This window comes from Ochotona princeps, chromosome 6, assembly GCF_030435755.1.
Source record: "Ochotona princeps isolate mOchPri1 chromosome 6, mOchPri1.hap1, whole genome shotgun sequence".
In the NCBI taxonomy this organism is placed as follows: domain Eukaryota; kingdom Metazoa; phylum Chordata; class Mammalia; order Lagomorpha; family Ochotonidae; genus Ochotona; species Ochotona princeps.
The window spans coordinates 75,850,632-75,869,162 of NC_080837.1; the positions used below are offsets into that span (position 1 = coordinate 75,850,632).

Here is an 18,531-nt window from a genome sequence, read left to right on the forward strand (position 1 = left end):
AAATAGTACTTGTAGGGGCCAGCACAATGACTTAACAAGTCAAATCTCCACCCGCAGTGCTGGTATCCCATATGGGTGCTGGTTAGAGTTTCAGCTGCTCCTACTTACAATCCAATTCCCTGCTTCTGACTTGGGAACGCAGCTGAGAATGCTTCAAGTCCTTGGGATCCTGCACCCATGTGGGAGAACTGGAAGAAGCTCCTGGCTCCTGGATTCAGAGAGGCTCAGCTCCGGCCATTGTGGCCACTTAGACAGTGAATCACTGAATGGCATCTCTCTCTCTGTCTCTCTTTCTCTCTCCTTCTCTCATTGTAAATCTGTTTCTGAGATAGAAATTACTAATGTTTTTTAAAAAGTAATTCTAAAAATAGCAACAAAAAAAAGGATAGCCTAATTTTCAGCGCCTTTACAGTAACAAAGTGTCTCAGGGACTCCATTGGAATTTTAGGGAGCTATACCCAAAGTGGTGGGGACTAGAGTCCACATCACCTCACAGGCAAGTTCAGATTTCCAGAGTCATGTTGGAAAGGCTTCTAAAGCGTCAATTAAAATTTTGTACAACAGTAAAATTGCCAGAAATGTTGAAAAGTGGAACCAAGCAATATAACATGCAACAGAAATAGAACAAAAGATTTGGGAGTCTTGAGTCTTTATCTTTCTACTGTTTAGGAGGACTTTATACCAGGTTGTGATTTTGCTGTTGAATGCCTCCGACTCTGATGGTATTTTCTGCTTAATTCTACCATAAAGAAATTAACTAATGCCAGAGAATAGATAGAAGATGTAGCTAGAAGGATTGAAGCATTTTTACTTCATTATTTAACTAAGTTCCCAACTGGTGATATATCTCTATGCATCTGTATAAACTTGAATAATAAATGAATATTTTTCTTTAAAAAAGATACTATGAAAAAAGATACTGGTCAAGGTACTATAGTTATCTGATGTGGGTTTAATGACTAATTGTGCTCAAGAAAACTAGTATTCAAGGTGGAAAATCTCTCCAGAGAACTGACATCTATTAGAAAGAATATAGTCACTAAAATTAAGAACTCAATGAATGGCTTTCACAAGCCACTGGAGGGATAAGGTGGGATATGGAAGAAATAAACAGCTTTCATGTGACTCGAGTCCTAGAATGCAACAAGAGAAAATGGTGCTGAAGCAATGTTTTTTAAGACATAATGGCCCACATGTATGAAATAGTTATGAAAAGAATCGAACTACAGATCCAAAAACTGCTATGAATGATAAATGTAAAGTAAACCAGAAAGGTGGCACGTGTCATCAAAGGCTTCACTACTTTGGGGCTCTCCTGAGTTTGCTGAGTTTCCTGAGTTCCCTGACAGCCTCAGAAAATTCTGGGGTACAATGAATCATCTTGCAGCAATGATCAACCTTTCTGGAAAGGAGTTTGTCTTCCGTAGACTTTAATCAGGATACAGTTTCTTGCTGTTACTTCTTGAAGCACCAGCCACAGGAGCAGGGATTAGGTAGGCATTTCTCGTGTTCTCCTGCACAGCCCCTGTTGGCTGTAAGTCACCCTACCAGTTTATAATACCACATAAGGCATCATATTGTGAAGATGTTGAGCCTGTCTACGATCTCTCCGATGCCCTATTAGTTTCTGGGTTACACATTGTAATTATTTCATGGTGACTCATTTCTTAGATTTCTTCTAGTGAATCAGTATCAGTGTTTGTAAAACTAAGGTGGCCAGTATGAAAAACCTTCATACTGTATCATTCCACCTACATGACACTCTGGAAAAGGCAAAACTGTGGATATAGTAAAAACATCTGTGGCTTCCAGGAGCAAGAGGGGCGTGGGAGATGAGTAGAGGGAACACAAGGACTTTCAGGATAATGGTAGATAAAGGAGTGCATGTGTTTGTGTGGGATTATCTGATATTGAAACAAATCTGTGCCTATCCTCTACCATTTATCTGTTGAAGACAAGGAATATTCCAGCACCGCTAGAGGAAAGCACTGGCAGTCATTCAGCTTGTCCACTGCTATCTAGATGGTTGTAGTACTTCCTCAGCACTGTGACCACAGGAATTGGTCCACCTTATATGATAGTAGAGATACATTCTCGGAAGAAAATCTGGACTAACTATAACTTGAAGATACTGAGACCTCTTTGTTAAAAACGAGAAAGTTGGACCCAGCACAGTGGCCTAGTGGTTAAAGTCCTCACCTTGCACACACCAGCACCCCATAAGGGCACCAGTTCTAATCCCTGAGGCCTCGCTTGCCATCCAGCTCCATGCTTGTGGCTTGGGAAAGCAGTCGGGATGGCCCAGAGCCTTGGGCCCTGAACCTGCATGGGAGACCCAGATGAAACTCCAGGCTCCTGGCTACAGATTGGCTCAGCTCCGGCCATTGTGGCCACTTGGTGAGCAAATCATTGTACAGAAGATTTCCCTCTCTATCTCTCCTTCTCTCTGTGTATCTGACTTTGCAATAAAAACAAATAAACCTTTAAAACATGAAAAAGTTAATTCAAAAATTTCTACTCCAATTTTAAAAACCTAACATGAGTAACTTGCTGTCTCTCTCTGGATGTATTTCACAGGGAAGCTCTTGTATTTTGCTTGGTGATGGAGCCCCAGAAGGCTTCAGGCCATTCTGATTACAGTAACTCCTGACCCCTAGACAGAGGAGTCAGAGTTCATGATTTTACAACACAAATGTCAGCACTGTGTGTTCAACTACAGACGGTCCTTGGTTAGCAGTGCTTGACTCAACAACTTTCTAACTTGACAGTGGTGTAAAAGAGAATCCATGCAACCATTCTGTTCTTTCCTTTCAGAAAATTGCATGACCTACTCAATCCTAAATTCTAGAATATATGCCAGATGATTTTGCCCACTTGAAGACTGCTAACCGTGTTCTGAGCACCGTTGGTTAAGATGGTCTAAGCACTGCTATTTGGTAAGTTAGGTATATTGCACCATGTTTTACAAATGACATATTCTCAGTTATGAAGTGTAACTCCATCCTCAGTCAAAGAGCAGCTATTTCTTTTCTTTAAATGGATGAGCGTGACTAGAGATCAAACAAGATTGGAATTAACCTCAAAAAATAGGCCCTACACACATTTCAAAAGGAAATGGTTTTCATGTTTTGCAAATGCACGAATCTCTTTTAGACCAATTTAAAAAATGAGTTTCCTTTGTCACCAAGGCCTCAGGGCTGGTGCCCCTGTCCTGCACATAAAACATGCTACTGGGAATACCACTCCCCACACAGGGTACAGGAGGGGCCTTCCCACATGGTCACACCTCACAACCTACTTTCAGAAACTGGGTTTCAGATTGAAACGACTCCACTCCAGCCCTGCCAACATTGCCAAGAAGAGTGCCTTAAGCAATGGCCTGATGATCTGGGGTGAATCACTTCCTCAGCTTCCTCTTCAGCTTCTGACTTCAATACACAAATCCTCATAAATTCCAATAGCAAAGCTTAATACTGAGCACAAATTAGATCTCTTAAGTTATAGAAGCTCATACAAATTCTTATATACATAAATAGAAGAAACTGTTCTGAAAATAATTGTGTGGCTATGTGAGGGGGCTTGAAAAAGCTGTGGGAAAATGGAATTAAATGATACTGTGCATTTTCCACAAACGTTTTTGCATCCCCTACCACCCATACACAATTTTTCTTTTGGCATTAAATTAGTAATATACACAAAGGTACTGCATAATATATAGAACAAACGTAACCAAAGAAAACACACTAAGAAATAATTATTCTGTGTAGTCAACTGAATAGTTATAAAAAAAACAAACAACACATAATTTGACTTTAACACAATAATCTGTACCACATGTTGCGTGATGTAATTATCTTTTGTGCATCTTACCTCTTTGCTCCAGTTTATGGAGGACATAGAGTTTTTTTTTTCAAAGTTAGTTATCCATAAATACAGTCTTGCCATACATACAGCCCTTATGTCACAAAAGAAAGCAAGAATGTTTTGAAAATCTGGCAATGAAAGGAAATGATTTTGCTAACTTTGGAGGGGTTATTTCTATACACAGAACACTGCAACGGGAAGAAGACACATAAGCAGTCAGCTTTTGTCAATTCCCTACCCGCAGTTTCACATGTTCCTCAAATCCAGAAATAAAATGGCAGCATAGGGAAGACCCAAGGGTACAGGTGCTCCCGCCCATGCAACTGCAATGCACGGCCTGCTGGGGAGTCCTGCTCACGGCTTGGAGGGTTACCATGGCTTGCAGACCATGACAGCAAGCTTGGACCCTTGCGTATTTCAACAGAACAATGCCTGCTTACAAGATACATACTTTAAAAAAAATACAGAATATCTTTTACCTTAAAAAGTTTTTGAACTCAATTTGCTTACAATGGAAACACTGTATACATGTACAGGCAAAGTATAAATAAATGGCATTTTATTTATCCAGCGTGCACATTTCAGATAAAACACAAGCTGTGTGATCTTGAGTCCTTTCCTGATGAACACTAGAAGCATAGGAAAAGTGAGACAGTCCAAGCTCGCCAAAATCCTGTGTGAGGTCCAGGGGCAAGCCCTGTGAGGACATTCTTCCTGTCCATCATCTCACTGTCCCAATGTTGGCAGGCACCCTGAATACAGGCACCCTCAGGATATTATTTAAATCCTGAGAAACCAGACCCTTTAGTGAGAAGGGAAGGTCACCTGTTTGTCTCACCAGGTGGTCAGGAAAGTAACACCTTCAAGGGGGCAACAGAGGAATTTCCCAGCCATTTAATAACTGATTAGTGATTCCCAATCAGGAAAGTCTTCCTGACAAAGAGAAATCAGAAAGCCGTTAAAAATTCAAGACACTCCCTGAAACCCCCTTCCTTCTTTTCATGCTCATTTGTTCACCTCTCAAATAAAACCTCTCTGTTTGCAACCCATTTCCAGCTCTCTATCCTAAGCTGAGGAAAGAACCCACTGAACTTCATAGGAACAAAAAGGAATTAGATCCATCACTTCTATTTATCCCTGATATTAATGAGATCTGATACAACTAAAGACCACATAATTGCAAACAATTTCATTTGAAAATCTATGTATTATGATTCCATGTGTTGAGAAGGTGGATTGGGGGGAGGGACACTTCTTAATTGAGCAACATCTTTCTACTACTGTCACAAGCTCTGCTTCATGATTTTTTTTGCCTTTTGCAATATCTAAACTACTAATAAGTGCAGCATATTTAAGAAGTCAATTATGACTTTTACATCTGCATGATAAATTTCAGAAAGAAATCCACAAGGAAAATGTAAGCAAAAGGAAGCACACTAATCCATCAGAGCAGATAATAAAATAGCTTCTTACCATGTTTATTGATGACACAGGACCAATGCTGTTAACATAAATGTCAACATCAATTACGGTCGGTTTTACTGTGGAGAAAAACACATACATGTTAATACTCTGAGACAGAGAGAGAAGAAAGTACTACTGAATGTCCAATGATTCACGCACTAACATCTCAAGGGTATGCTGGAAACATCTACTATGCCACGTTTCTTCGGAATTCATCTTCTAATTCATTCAAATCTTGCCTGACTTTTTTAAAGCCTCAAAAGCCGAGATATTCCTACCTGGAATTATTACATTCTAGGAAAATAAGACATTTACACAATCGCAAGTTGCCACTGATAGATGGCTAGAAAGATACCTGACATTAGTTAAACTGATTTTATTGCAAAGTTGTGAGATAAAATATAAGACATTGCTCAAGTAATTTAATGTTAAACTTCTGCTATGAAGCCAACACAAGAGATAAGCAAAATCAATGATGTAGTCCTGTATTTATCACAAGGTTGTCTAGCTTTCATTCTAAACAAATCAACTAAAAGTGAAGCTCTGAATTCACACATCAAAGACAAAAAAAAAAGAAACTCTGCTTAGCATCGTTATAATTTGAAAGGCGCCCAATCTACCAGTTGTAAGAATTAAAAGCCGGTAACTGGGTAAAGATTAACATTTTAGTAAGAAAAATTACTACTTCAATTCTGAGGACAAACATTTTATAATCAAAAGTTTTGATATCTTACACTCTGCATTGGAGGTTAGGCTGGCTCATTTGGTTCTAAGGAAAGCAGGTTCTCTATCTGTGATTGCAATGGAACTGATTGGGACCAGTAATGAGACTGCAGAGTGGCCAGACTACAGGGCTGGAGTTGGCCTGTCTGCCACGGAGGACGCTCCCTCAATCAGCACTCAGGGACAGGGAGGAAAGAGCCAATTTCCGAATATATCTCCCCAGGAGGAATATAAACAGGAGTCCTGAACCTTTCCACATGAAATGGGCTGTTTCTATGGAAACAGCCGTGGTTGTATCTGCAATTATTTCAATGAGCCTTCTCCAGTTTTGCTAAATAACTGATCATTCACAAAAGGACCTCTGCACTCCACTTTTGGAACTATGAATGGCACCTCTTGTCTCTTAGTCTCTTGTGAAATTGCATGTCCAGTTGCTGTAGCCAAGGCAAAGATTTCCAGACCTCAATAAAATAAAAATAAAGATTATGAATTTGAGCCTGTTCCTCCCGTATCTGTCAGCACAACCAAGATATGGTTGCTAGCTCCAGTGAATTATTGGCAATTTAGGAAGCAACCCAACACAATTCTATGCACTATGCATATAACAATTAGATCTCATAAGAGGAGAATTCATCATTTTATGCAAATCTTTTTTAACTACTACAAAAATTAAGTAGCATCTTTCTTCGACTTAATTAGATTCAACACATGCTCTGTCCCCAAACACTGCATAATCTTTGATTTTGCCACACGAAAGGCTTTGTGAAGTCAATCACCAGAGGACATTTCTTTTGCAAGAGATTTTTCTGGCTGTTTCACAGTATTTATTAGAGTTCAGGCATCCAGAGCTTTTTATCTCATTAAATTAAAAAGACTTACAGACACAAAGCCTTAACAACTTCAAGAGGAAGGTGTCAAATGTAATAAGTGCAATAAAGAGCTAGGAGCTAGGAGTCTGGAAACACACACACACACAGAAAGAGAAACTAATTTTAGTGGATGTTGTTTCAGGCAGAGACACCCTTAAAACGAAGCATTTAGAGAATAGCTTTGACAGTGGTTTCCAAAAGTGAGACAGGCCACAAATGCTCAAAATTTACAGTTCAAACAGTCAAGGTTTAGCCTTAAAGAAAGAGCTTTACAAGGCTACCAAAACTCTTCAATGCGACAAAGGTCAGTCTATTTAACAAATGATGCCCAGAGAACTGGGTAGTCACGTGAAGAAGAAATGTGTTGGATCTTTACCTTACACCACATGCAAAATTCAACCCAAAATAAAGACCTGAACGTGAGGATAAACTACAAAACTATTAGAATGACTCAATACATTGGGTTTGGTAACAATTTCTTGGGTATAATACCGAAAGCACAGGCATCAAAAGAAAAAAAAAGACAAGTTTGACTACCTCAATATTAAAAACTTCCTTATGTAAAGGGTACAAGAAAGTGAAGATAACCCATGCAATGTGAGCCATTATTTGTAAATCTTATCTCTCATAACATGTTAGTAACCAGAATATGGAAGCCTGATTTGTCTGGGAAAGCAGTGCAAGACGGCCCAAAGCCTTGGAACCCTGCACCATGTGGGAGATCCTGGCTCCTGGCTTCCGATCGCCTCAGCTCCGGCCATTGTGGCCACTTGGGGGAGTAAATCAAGGGACGGAAGATCTTCCTCTATCTCTCCTCCTCTCTGCATATCTGACTTTCCAATAAAAATAAATAAATCTTTAGAAAAAAGTGGCACAGAACTTAGATATTTCCCTCCAAAAGATATATAAATGGTAAATAAATGCATGAAAAGACCCTTGACATCGTTAGTTACCAGAGAAATGTAAATCAAAACACAAATCACGAGATACTACTCCCACCCAAAACAATCGAAAGCATGGACCTAACCAGAGACTTGTCCACCCGTGTCCACCTCAGTATTACTCACAAGAGTCAAAAGATGGGAACAACTTCAGTGACAATCAACAGCCAAATGGATCACAAAAGGATGCACACCTTTACAAAAGAATATTACGTAGCCTTCTGTAGGAAGGAAATGCTGACGCACGCTCCAATGTGTATGAATGTTAAGGACATTATGCTAAGAAAATAAGGCCGTCAGGAAGATACTGCTGTGTGATTGCATACATATAGTATCCATGGCAGTCAAAGCTGTAGAGATAGTAAGCAGGACAGTGGTTTTCAAGAGCTGTCAAGGCAGGAATCAGGAGTTATTATTGAATGGGCACAGAGTTTCCATTTTGAAAGATGAAGAGTTCTAGAGATTCATGGTGTGTATAAATACCTTTATGACACTGAACTGCGCCTTCAAAATGTTAATACATGAAAAATTCTGTATTACGTGTATCAAAAACGCTAAGTGCTTGGTATGTGGGTAAAGAATGAGAATTTATAGAGAGATAAGCCATTTCCTGCCGTTCCCCAGGGTGTACATCAGTTTGAAACTGGCATTGGGAAGAAAGCAGGCATTCATCCTTGGCACTCCATATGAGATGTTTGCATTCCAGGCACCATTTCACTCTCTAAGACAAATGTTTGCTCTTGAATTAAAAAAAAAATTAAAGACATTTCTATTTTTCAAGATTTACTTATTGGAAAGGTAGATCAGATTTACACAGAAGCAGAGACACAGAGAAAGATCTTCTATCCACTGATTCACTCCCTAAGTGGGCACAATGGCCAGAGCTGAGCCAATCCGAAGCCAGGAGCCAGGAGCCTCTTCTGGATCTTTCATTCAGGTGCAGGGTCCCAAGGCTTTGGGTCACCCTTGACTGCTTTCCCAGGCCACCAGCAGGGAGCTGGATGGGAAGTGGAGCAGCAGGATTGAATCCGCATCCATATGGGAACCCAGTGCTTACAAGGTGAGGATATGGTCATTGAACCATTGCATCAGAACCAGAATATATCTATTTTTATCAGAAAGGTAGATTTACAGAGAGAAACAGAGAGAAAAAGATCTATGCCCTGCTTCACTCCCTAAATGATCACAATTGCCAGAGGTGAGCTGATCCCAAGCCAGGATCTGGGAACTGCTGCTGGATCTCCCGTGTTGCATGTAGGATCTCATGGACCTGAGTCATCCTCTGCTCTTTTTCCAGACCATAAGTAGGGAGCTGATTCAGAAGTGGAGCATCCAGGAAACAAACGGTCCCCATATGAGATGCTGGCAGAGCTGCAAGGCAGAGGATTGGCCAGTTGAACCATCGCACCAACCCTCCTGCATTTAAATATTAATGAACACCTTTCATTTTCCTGAAATAAAACACATTTGGTGGTTTGTTTTGTTTTGTTTTGTTTTGTTTTTCAGGCCCTGAGTACCTGAGGAGAAAGTTAACATTATTTATTATGCCACATACACTCTGTCTCTCTAACCTGAGGTCAACTCTGGGCTGCTTTTGCTAACAGCGGAGTTTAACTGATTCCAGAATTTCTCTTAAAATTTTCAGGGTGAAAGGGGAAGCGCTTCAAATTGACTTTTCAAACTGCCACAGTTAGTTTCTAAAATCACCTGCACAAGTTGACATGGTTTACTTTCACGAAATAAGTGGCGATAAGAAAAAGGCCGGAGAAACAGAAAGAGAAGCTGTGCTTGGTTCATTGTGTATTCATGGGATACCAGGATACCAGGTGGGCAACGACTCCAAAGAAAGCAGAGAAACAGAGACGTACCGAAAAGGAACGAAGCTGCAGACACACAGAAGCCCAAGCAGCAGCAACAGGGCTCTCAGGTGACATGACCAGCACTAACAGCCAGTGGTTTTGTTTGAGCAGAGTTTTGTTTTGTTTTGTTTTTCTTTTTAAACACCTCTTTTAAAAGATAGTTCTCATATAAATTCCCAGCAAACCTGAGATGTCATAGGAAAAAAAAATATTTTACTGAACTATTTGTAACTGAGAGGTATTATCTTTCTCAGATGTTCACATTGTGAAATCATTTTTTTAAAATTTCTAGGACATGTGCACCTTTTAGCTCTTCACACAGAGAGCCTGTCCTTAGAGATCAAATATACATTATTTGCCTTAACTCCTTCTCATAGCATCCCAGACAGTGTAGGTAATCATATAATGTTTGGTAATTACTGTTTCTGGCTGTAAAGTCATTATAATTACTTGGGCTTTACAAGTTACATATTTACATGAGCTCATTAACTATAATCTGTAGAAGTCAAATTTTTAAAAATGACAAAAAAATATTCCCCAGCATATGCAATTGACTACAGGCTGACCCAAGTAGTGAAATGTGCAATAGAACTGATAACAGAAATCTTTCAAAACAAGGAAACTCAAAAACAAGCATCTGATAAAATATAGTTTTTTTTTCAGATCCACGCAGACTAAAAGCATTGGGGGAGCAAAAACAAACCCTTATATTCACTCATAAACAAGCAGGAAATATCATTATAATGACAGAATCATAGACTAGATGGGATTCAGGGCCAGTAATACTGATAGACAGTAACTGGCATATGGGAGAGGTCCAGGGGGTCTATAGCTAACGAAATCACCCAGCTACCAAAGGCAGCATTACGGAGGGTGAATGGAGAATTCTGGGCATAGGTAACAAGTGTGGCAACCTGAACCATCTTGCTGCCAAGAATGGCTTTGTGGCTCACCCGTTTTTGATCCTGGGAAGTTTCTTATAATATCTGTGCTTCAGTCTCACTGTACAGGATGGGCTAATAATAGAAACTAACACACACTGGATGGACAGGTACGAAATATGCTGCTAGCTACAGCTCTTAAGAACCCTAGTTACATGCAAAAAGGGATGTCAACATTCTTAATGTTCTGCCTGTCAGATAGTATGTACACTGAAAATTATCCTAGCCACTTAAATTTATTTTTTTCAGGAAAGATAAAATATGATAGAAATATTTAAACGGGACAGGCATTGTGAGTATATCAGGTAAAGCCACGTTCCTACCAATCTTCCTGCCTTTGGGGACAAAGGGTGGGTGAGAAAAAGAATAGGTTTATTTGTTAGCCCGTTTAACTTACTGTCTGCTTCTTCTATCTGAACTAAGTCTCACCGAGTAAGATGATATCCTATGTAAAGCAATACATCACTCTCACCAAGTCACCCAACTACTCCCATCACACCACCAACTTTTCTTCTGTCCCCCTGCTGATGCCCACAGACAAAAATAGTAAACACAATTTAATAAATGACATCTTAATAATAATTTGGTCTTTAATATGTAATGTCACTGATGGTCCCATGTTATTAACAGTAAATTCAGACACTAGTGGCAATTCCATAACCTCAACAGAGCAGAGGACTCTGGGTTCTGTCCTCACCTTTCCAGAGTCTGCTTTGATAGTGAGGTTTAAATGAATTCTGGGAAGCAAAGAACTTCAATGGCAAAATATTTCTATTATTATAATATTATACCATAATCATAACCACCATTACACATAGTCTTTCCAGTTTCTCTTCTTTAAATGCAAGTGTTCTATCTTGAATCTGTCCATAACACCTAAGTTAAAGGCACTCAAATGCTTTTTTCTGACCTGTAGGATAACAGGTTTATGCTGGATAGATGGAGGGATTGGGATAAGAAGCACACTGGATGAGCAAAGTTGATCATTATTATAGTTTTGCAGCTCTAGGCCTATGCAAAAGTTGTTTAGTGTTGGCACTTTGAGATGACAAAGCTACTATATATCAGCTCTGTTAAGGTCCTACTGACCAACTAACTTTTTTCTGACCTAACAAACATACAATTTACAGTTAATCTCATTTCCACTAATCCCAGAACCGTGAATGTCACTTATAAAGCCTCTAAACCATTCCAATTATTCTTCACATATGTGGTGTCAAGGAGCCCACAAAGTGTTTACAAAGATCACAATAAAGCTGTTATGATCTTACTTTGGGTTAGACACAACAGAAGACACTGAAGAAGGCCACTGCGCATAGGAAACTATATAATCTTATTAGAACTTACTATTAAAGCAAACAGTTGCGAATCCATGTTGTCAAAACAATGAATGGAACAGTTTTGCTGTTGTTCAGAAGCATTCAGAATTTAATGAGCAGGTGCTAAAAGCATGCATTGAAATTTGTATCTCTTGAAAGAATTAAAATTCCATCTCTTGTAAAATAATAAAAAAAAGTAAGCAAGGCATCTTCCACTTTGCACAATTTAATCGAATCGGAAGTAATCATGTGAGCTTAAGGAAGTATCCTAAATTTGCCGGAGTTTATTTTCTTCATCTGTAAGCAGTGTTTCACTCTAAACAAAAGTTATATTAATCATAAAACAGAAAAAAATAAATTCTAACAATTTTTTTTCATAATTGTATTTTGTCCCGGTATTACTTGCCTGGGAAAGTCAAACTTCATTTACCTACAAAGGTTTCATTCATAATGCCTGTATCACACCTTAATGTAAGACATCTTATTACTGAATAAATTTTAAGGTACTTTAAAATACAGGAGCAAAGTAACACTAGTAAGAGGATGAAACAGGAAGCCCAAACTCTACTTCTAACATGAAGATACAAATTTAACCAAAATATACCAGTCAATTGTCTTAATAAGAGATCTAGAAAGTAATTAAAAGGTTTCTGCGACACTATTCATGCTTTAGAGCCACTTAGAAGCGCAGTGGAAAAACTCTAGATAAATGTTGAACAGAACTCTTCCCTACTCTTACACAGTACAGTGTGTTCAGTCAAAAAAAAAAAAAACTTTGACAGTCCTGAGGATGGAAAGATAACCCTAAATCATGTTGCATAAGGGACTGTTCTCTGGCTTGTCTAAATACTGATAGAACAGGGTGGCCTCAAAGAACAATGATGACTGCATTAAAAAAGCAGTGACCTCTCCCAGTTTTTGTCGTCTGGTTTTCTGCAGGAAGAACTTTTCCCAGTCATCATGGTCACAAGTCCTGTAGACCTGTCAAGTTTTGGCAGAGAGCAGTGCACCTCTTGGACTTGAGATCTTGATGTGCTGGAAGAGTCACACTGATCTAACCAGACACTCAACCAATGTACTGGTGCTCCCACTAATGTTCATGTGTGGTACTGCATTATCGATTAGATAAGACAGAATTGAAATCTGACTCAGATATCCATAATCAAGTTACGAATGTATTATTTTTAATTTTTTAACTAAATATTTATTTAGATTTATAGAGAGAAGGAGAAACAGAGCGAGAGTGAGAGAGAGATCCTCCATCTGCTGGTTCACTCCCAAAATGGTCATAAAGGCTGGAGCTGAGCCAAATCAAAACTGGGAGCTAGAAACTTCCTTCCCTTTTCCCATTGGGTGCAGAGTCGCAGGCACTTGGGCCAGTCTCTGCTATCTCCTCAGGTTACAAGCAGGGAGCTGGAACAGAAGTGGAGCAGCTGGGACTAGAACTGACACCCATATGGGATGCTGGCACCGCAGGCAAAAGATCAGCTTGTTGAGCCACTGCCCCATCTCCAAACTGTAAATTTACATCTAAGTTACAGTCTAGAATAGAGCAATAGACTTGAAAAAAAAAACGTATTCAAAACTGGAGATGGTGGTTAGAGTCACAAATCTTGGTTTTATCATTAAAAGAAACATTATGTAAAACAAAGAAAAGTTACTAAAAGATTATCAAAGGTCCAGGAATCTGGATGATGGCATGAGGAAAAGAAGTCAGGCTAAGGATCGTTAGACACAGCATACTTAACCAAAACAAAGGAACACGTGTGGCTGTAAGCAATGTGTCAACGTTCTAGACAATGTGAAGAAGAACATTTTTCAGAGCTAAGAGAGTTGGCGAACTGCAAAAATAAATGCTATGATTAGAATTTAAAATAAGAGTCAAAATCTCCAAGTTATGTCAAAGATCCACTTCAGGGATTCTGGAATGGGAAACAGATCAAGCTCTTTAAAACAGTAAATTCTGTACTCACCCTGAAAAATCTGCCAAATAGTTCTGTTATTAAATAGACAAGAACAGATCTGAGCAAAGGAAGGAAGATAAAGGTCGGTAGTCAGTCTCCAGGGAGGGGAGGGCATCGGCAGAAGGCAGAAAAGGGTGCTTAAGCTTCAAGACCACGGGGCTTGCCAACCTCACTTCACCTAACTCTGCTGTTGTTTGAGATCTAAACTAAGGTTATCTGGTTCTTGCCTTGAATCTAGAATGTCTAGGGATATTCCTTTCATCACAATGAAATTACCTCAACTTTTCTTTCTTTGTGAAAAGAAACAGGTATTGTGGTCAAGGTATTAACAGAGAGAAGACCAGAAGATTCTGCACAGATGTGTATGTGGGAACAGAAGATATTTCCAGATAATCACATTTCAGCATAAATACCCCAAACAGCAGGTTTGATATCTGATGTATCAGCCTAGGTATCTAACATGACTAACCTAAACTATACAATTTACCCTACATATGGAACATATATACCAATTCTGATAAGAAACATGGAAAGCACTGTTTACCCCTCCAGATTAGAGGTTGCTTCATAACCTTGTGGAAGTTCTGTGCTGGACCCATCCATGTCATCACTGCAGCAACCCTTCCAAACTGCCATTTCTATCTGACTCCAACTCTAGACTGATGACACCGTGTCTGGAGCACTGGGTCTGAAAAGGCTTCGGCTGCCTTGAGGATGAGGATTATGTACACTGTAGCAACAATACTTGTTAGAATTTGCCCAACATTTATACTGTCATGACCATCTTAGTGTGGACTCACTACGTAAAGTCCCAGGCAACTAAAGGTTTACTGTTAGTGCTATGTATTACATTCACTTTTTCTTTGCTTTGCTTCCAACTTAAAACGCGCATGATCCTCTTTGAGAGGGAGTGGTGAGGAAAAACAGCAATTAAACTTCTGCCAGGACACAGTGGTTAGGCAAACAATGTGATAATTTAACAAAACAGCCAGATTAATTAGTCTTTCTTACGGAAGCCACAAATACCTGCCAACTTTGGACACCACAGAACCCAGGTCCCCATATTCCGGATTCCACTCTTGATGAATCTAAGTGAATAGACTTAGACTGGGAAGACTGCTATGTCATCCGTATTATTTTAAGGAATAACTGTTCGTGTTTTTGGAATGAAAAGTAATTATAAGCAATACCTGACTCTGCCATCCAAATACCCAGCACGTGAGATGCTTAAAGGCCACCCACTGCTTTTAGCCATTTGTTTCATGTTAACCTTCCTGAGTGATAACACACAACACTCTGTTGTTGGAAGAAGGTTCAAATTATTATTAAAAATGTTTCAGAAGATGAAGCTTTTCCTTGATAGTAGTTGACACAAGTAAAAATGACTTTCAGTGTTGTTAGTTATTTAAAAAGTTGTTAGAGTTCTAGTTCATATGATATTGCAATATTATTACATATGATATTATTACATGCAGTTAATTCCCGCAACCTGGTTCTTTACCGTGAGCTGAAAACACCAGACGCAACTAGGTATCTTAGGAGGTTTATTCCAGCAGGGCAGGAACAGGGTGGAGGTGGTGAAGATCAGGAAACAAGGAACGAAGGAAGCACCTGGGGCCTTTTTATGCAGGTAGGCCCGCAAGGTGTGGGGGGCGGGGATTGGGAGAGCTCGAGGGCAGGCCCCAGGGGATTAGTGCCTGGAGATGATTGGTGAGTGGGCGGGGTTGGGGAAGGGGCTGGAAGATTGGGGGCTGGGATTCAGGTGGAATGCCAGGTTACATCTGATTGGTGGATAGCTAGGCCTGTGCGACTTTCGTGAGCTGTGAGCAAGAAGGAATGGCGCCGGGTCCAGGGTATCAGTCTCCGCGATGACCTTCAAATCGCTCCTCACAAGTGTAATCACCTTTACACTGACATAACCCCTTCACACACACTATAGCTTCCCTAGCATAACAAACCCTCCTAGGTGTCTGCTTGGCCTCGACCAGGTGCCAAAAGGCTAGATATGGACATTTCTGTTCACGAGAATTTCCCTGCTGTCATCCCTCTATACGGAACTCGGTCATCAGTTCAGTCAGATTGAAGAACTGTCTTGAGCAAACAGAACAGTGCAGACCTGTCTTCAATGATCTCACCTGAGATGAACAATTAACTAAAGAGATAGAGATCATAGCAAGGAATCAAATGAAGATTTCAGAATGGAAAATTCAATTGTCAAAGCTAAAAATTCACAAAACAAGTGCCACAGTAGATTTTAGATAGAAGAATCACCAAATTCAAGAAAAAAAAAATTAGAGAAAGTAACATCTGAAGAATAGAATTTTTTAAAAATTGAGAAAAATTAACAGATTCAAAGATATATATAGCACCATTAAACATACTGAGACAAATACAATGAATATACCAGATGGAAAGAAATTAGAGAAAAAGGTAAAAAATACATATTTGTAGCTTCCTAACAAAGATAACTGTGTAAGTAAAAATGAAAGAATATGCTGGGCAATATTTATTCTCCTATTCTTCTTTACTAGTTTAAAAAGTAGCAAATTAAACATATTTATAATAATTATATTTTGAGGTCTTTACCCAGTGACAAATGAAATACTATTAAGAGACAAACAATCTATTTAACCATAAGAACACAAAGGAGGTAGGTCAGGAAAAGAGATACATTTGTGTAGATAATGACCCTCAGACTGCAATTCCATCTCCAAGGCATAGAAACAAATGATAAGAATCAGAACTGATAAACAAATGTGACTCCTAAACAATAACTATGATTATTAAAAACATAAAAATTATATGAATATAATAACTATACCAATAAATGTTTACATTTATAACATGTAGATACAATATGAAGGATTCAACAAAAATGGGTGAATTAATGGAGCTGTACAGAACAACTCCTGGTCCCCAGGTGTGCTTCCACACAGCCTGTGTTAACTCTGAACACCCCAGCAGCTGCAGATTTGAAGCAGGCCAGTGAAGACATGTACTCTGATACTAAAATAGCAATGGCACACTATTTAAAGAGTAGAAGCTGACCTCAGTTTAGCAGGCCATCTAGTGCGAAATAACAGAAGAGCCCATAGACTTAAAGAAAACAAACTAAGTCGAATTACAAACACTGGTAGAATTACTAATCTTGCTGTGACCATAAGACATTCCAGGTTAACAAGTGTCAAGAACTTTTAGGAAACCAACACCTCACTCAATAATCAGGACTTGAACAGGTAAATTTTCATGAAGAGTTTAATATAACTATTTTTTCAAGATTTTTTTTTATTGGAAAGGTATATCGGATTTACAGAGAGAAAGAGAGATGGAGAGAGAGAGATCTTTCATCTCTTGGTTCACTCTCCAAGTGACCACAATGGCCAGAGCTGAGCCAATCCAAAGCCAAGGGCCAGGAACTTCTTCCAGCTCTCCCACATGGGTGCAGGGTCCCAAAGCTTTGGGCCATCCTCTACTGCTTTCCCAGGAAACAAGCATGGAGCTGGATAGGAAGAGAAGCAGCCAGAACACAAACAAGTAGCGCCCACAGGCATCCCGGCACTTGCAAAGTGAGAATTTAGCCATTGAGTCATCATGCTGGGCCCTTAATTTAACTATTCTTAACGATTGCAAAAACCCAAAACTTCAGAAAACCACAGAGAAACTGTTCATTACTGTGAGAAGCTTAATAGCAGAGATTAAAGTGAATTTTTAAAATCAAACAGAAATCCTTGAGTTGAAAAATATATTAGGTAAACTCTAAAATACAATTAAAAGTATATATAGCAGACAAAACAAGTTAGACATAAGAAAAAATTCAGTGCGCTAATGGCAGGCTATTTTAAAACACACAGTCAAAAGAAGAAAAATAAAACAAAATGAAGAGGACTGAAAAAGTTTATGGGAACTTTGGGACAGCATTAAAAGTACAAATAGCTGAGGTAGTGGGATTCACAAGGGATTCTGGAAGACAAAAGGAATAGAAAGTATATCTAATCACAGTACTCCCTGGAGCATGTGCGACATCCAGGACTGAACTGGGCCTATTAGGGAAACCGTGAGCACTGCTCTGTTAGGCTTCATCTCCCACTGGTGTCTATGAGAGCCAGGGAAAGGGTGGGGTAAACTGGAAAAGGCGGCAGCACCCATCCGCATACGTGTGGACTGGTTCATGGGTGGGGAGGGGGTGAGCTGAGCTAAGCTGTAATACCCATAGGTGTGTACAAGAGCCTGATAAGGACGCAGCACAGATCAGATTAGTCTGTTGCACATACTGGCATGCACAGGAACTGGGGCTGGGTGCAGGCCTAGTGGCTGTTACTGGGGGTTGCCCCAAGCAGGCTGCAGTTCTCACTGGTGTGTGCAACACCAGGTCTGTGGCATGCTGGGCTGGGCTGCAACACTTGTTGGTTGACATGGGATGTGGAGCTGGGGATGGAATTGATCAGGTAACTACAATTAGTGGTATGTGCAAAGACTGATACAGGTGCCAGACTGAACTGGACCCTGTACTTGCTGGCACACGTAATAGCCAGGTCTAGGGTCACCCCAGGTGACATTCCTTGTGAGACTCCCCAACTCGACCACTGA

The 18,531-nt window shown here is 39.7% G+C and overlaps 1 protein-coding gene across 1 annotated transcript in view; it reads right to left on the reverse strand.

Moving 5' to 3' along the window:
• The window catches only part of LOC131480595 (gamma-aminobutyric acid receptor subunit gamma-3-like), a 321,730-nt gene that overhangs the window by 280,057 nt on the left and 23,142 nt on the right, over positions 1-18,531 (reverse strand). The window contains exon 3 of the mRNA XM_058666519.1: positions 5,338-5,405. Within this exon, the coding sequence (XP_058522502.1) occupies positions 5,338-5,405 (68 nt within the window). The remainder of the gene's footprint in view (positions 1-5,337; positions 5,406-18,531) is intronic.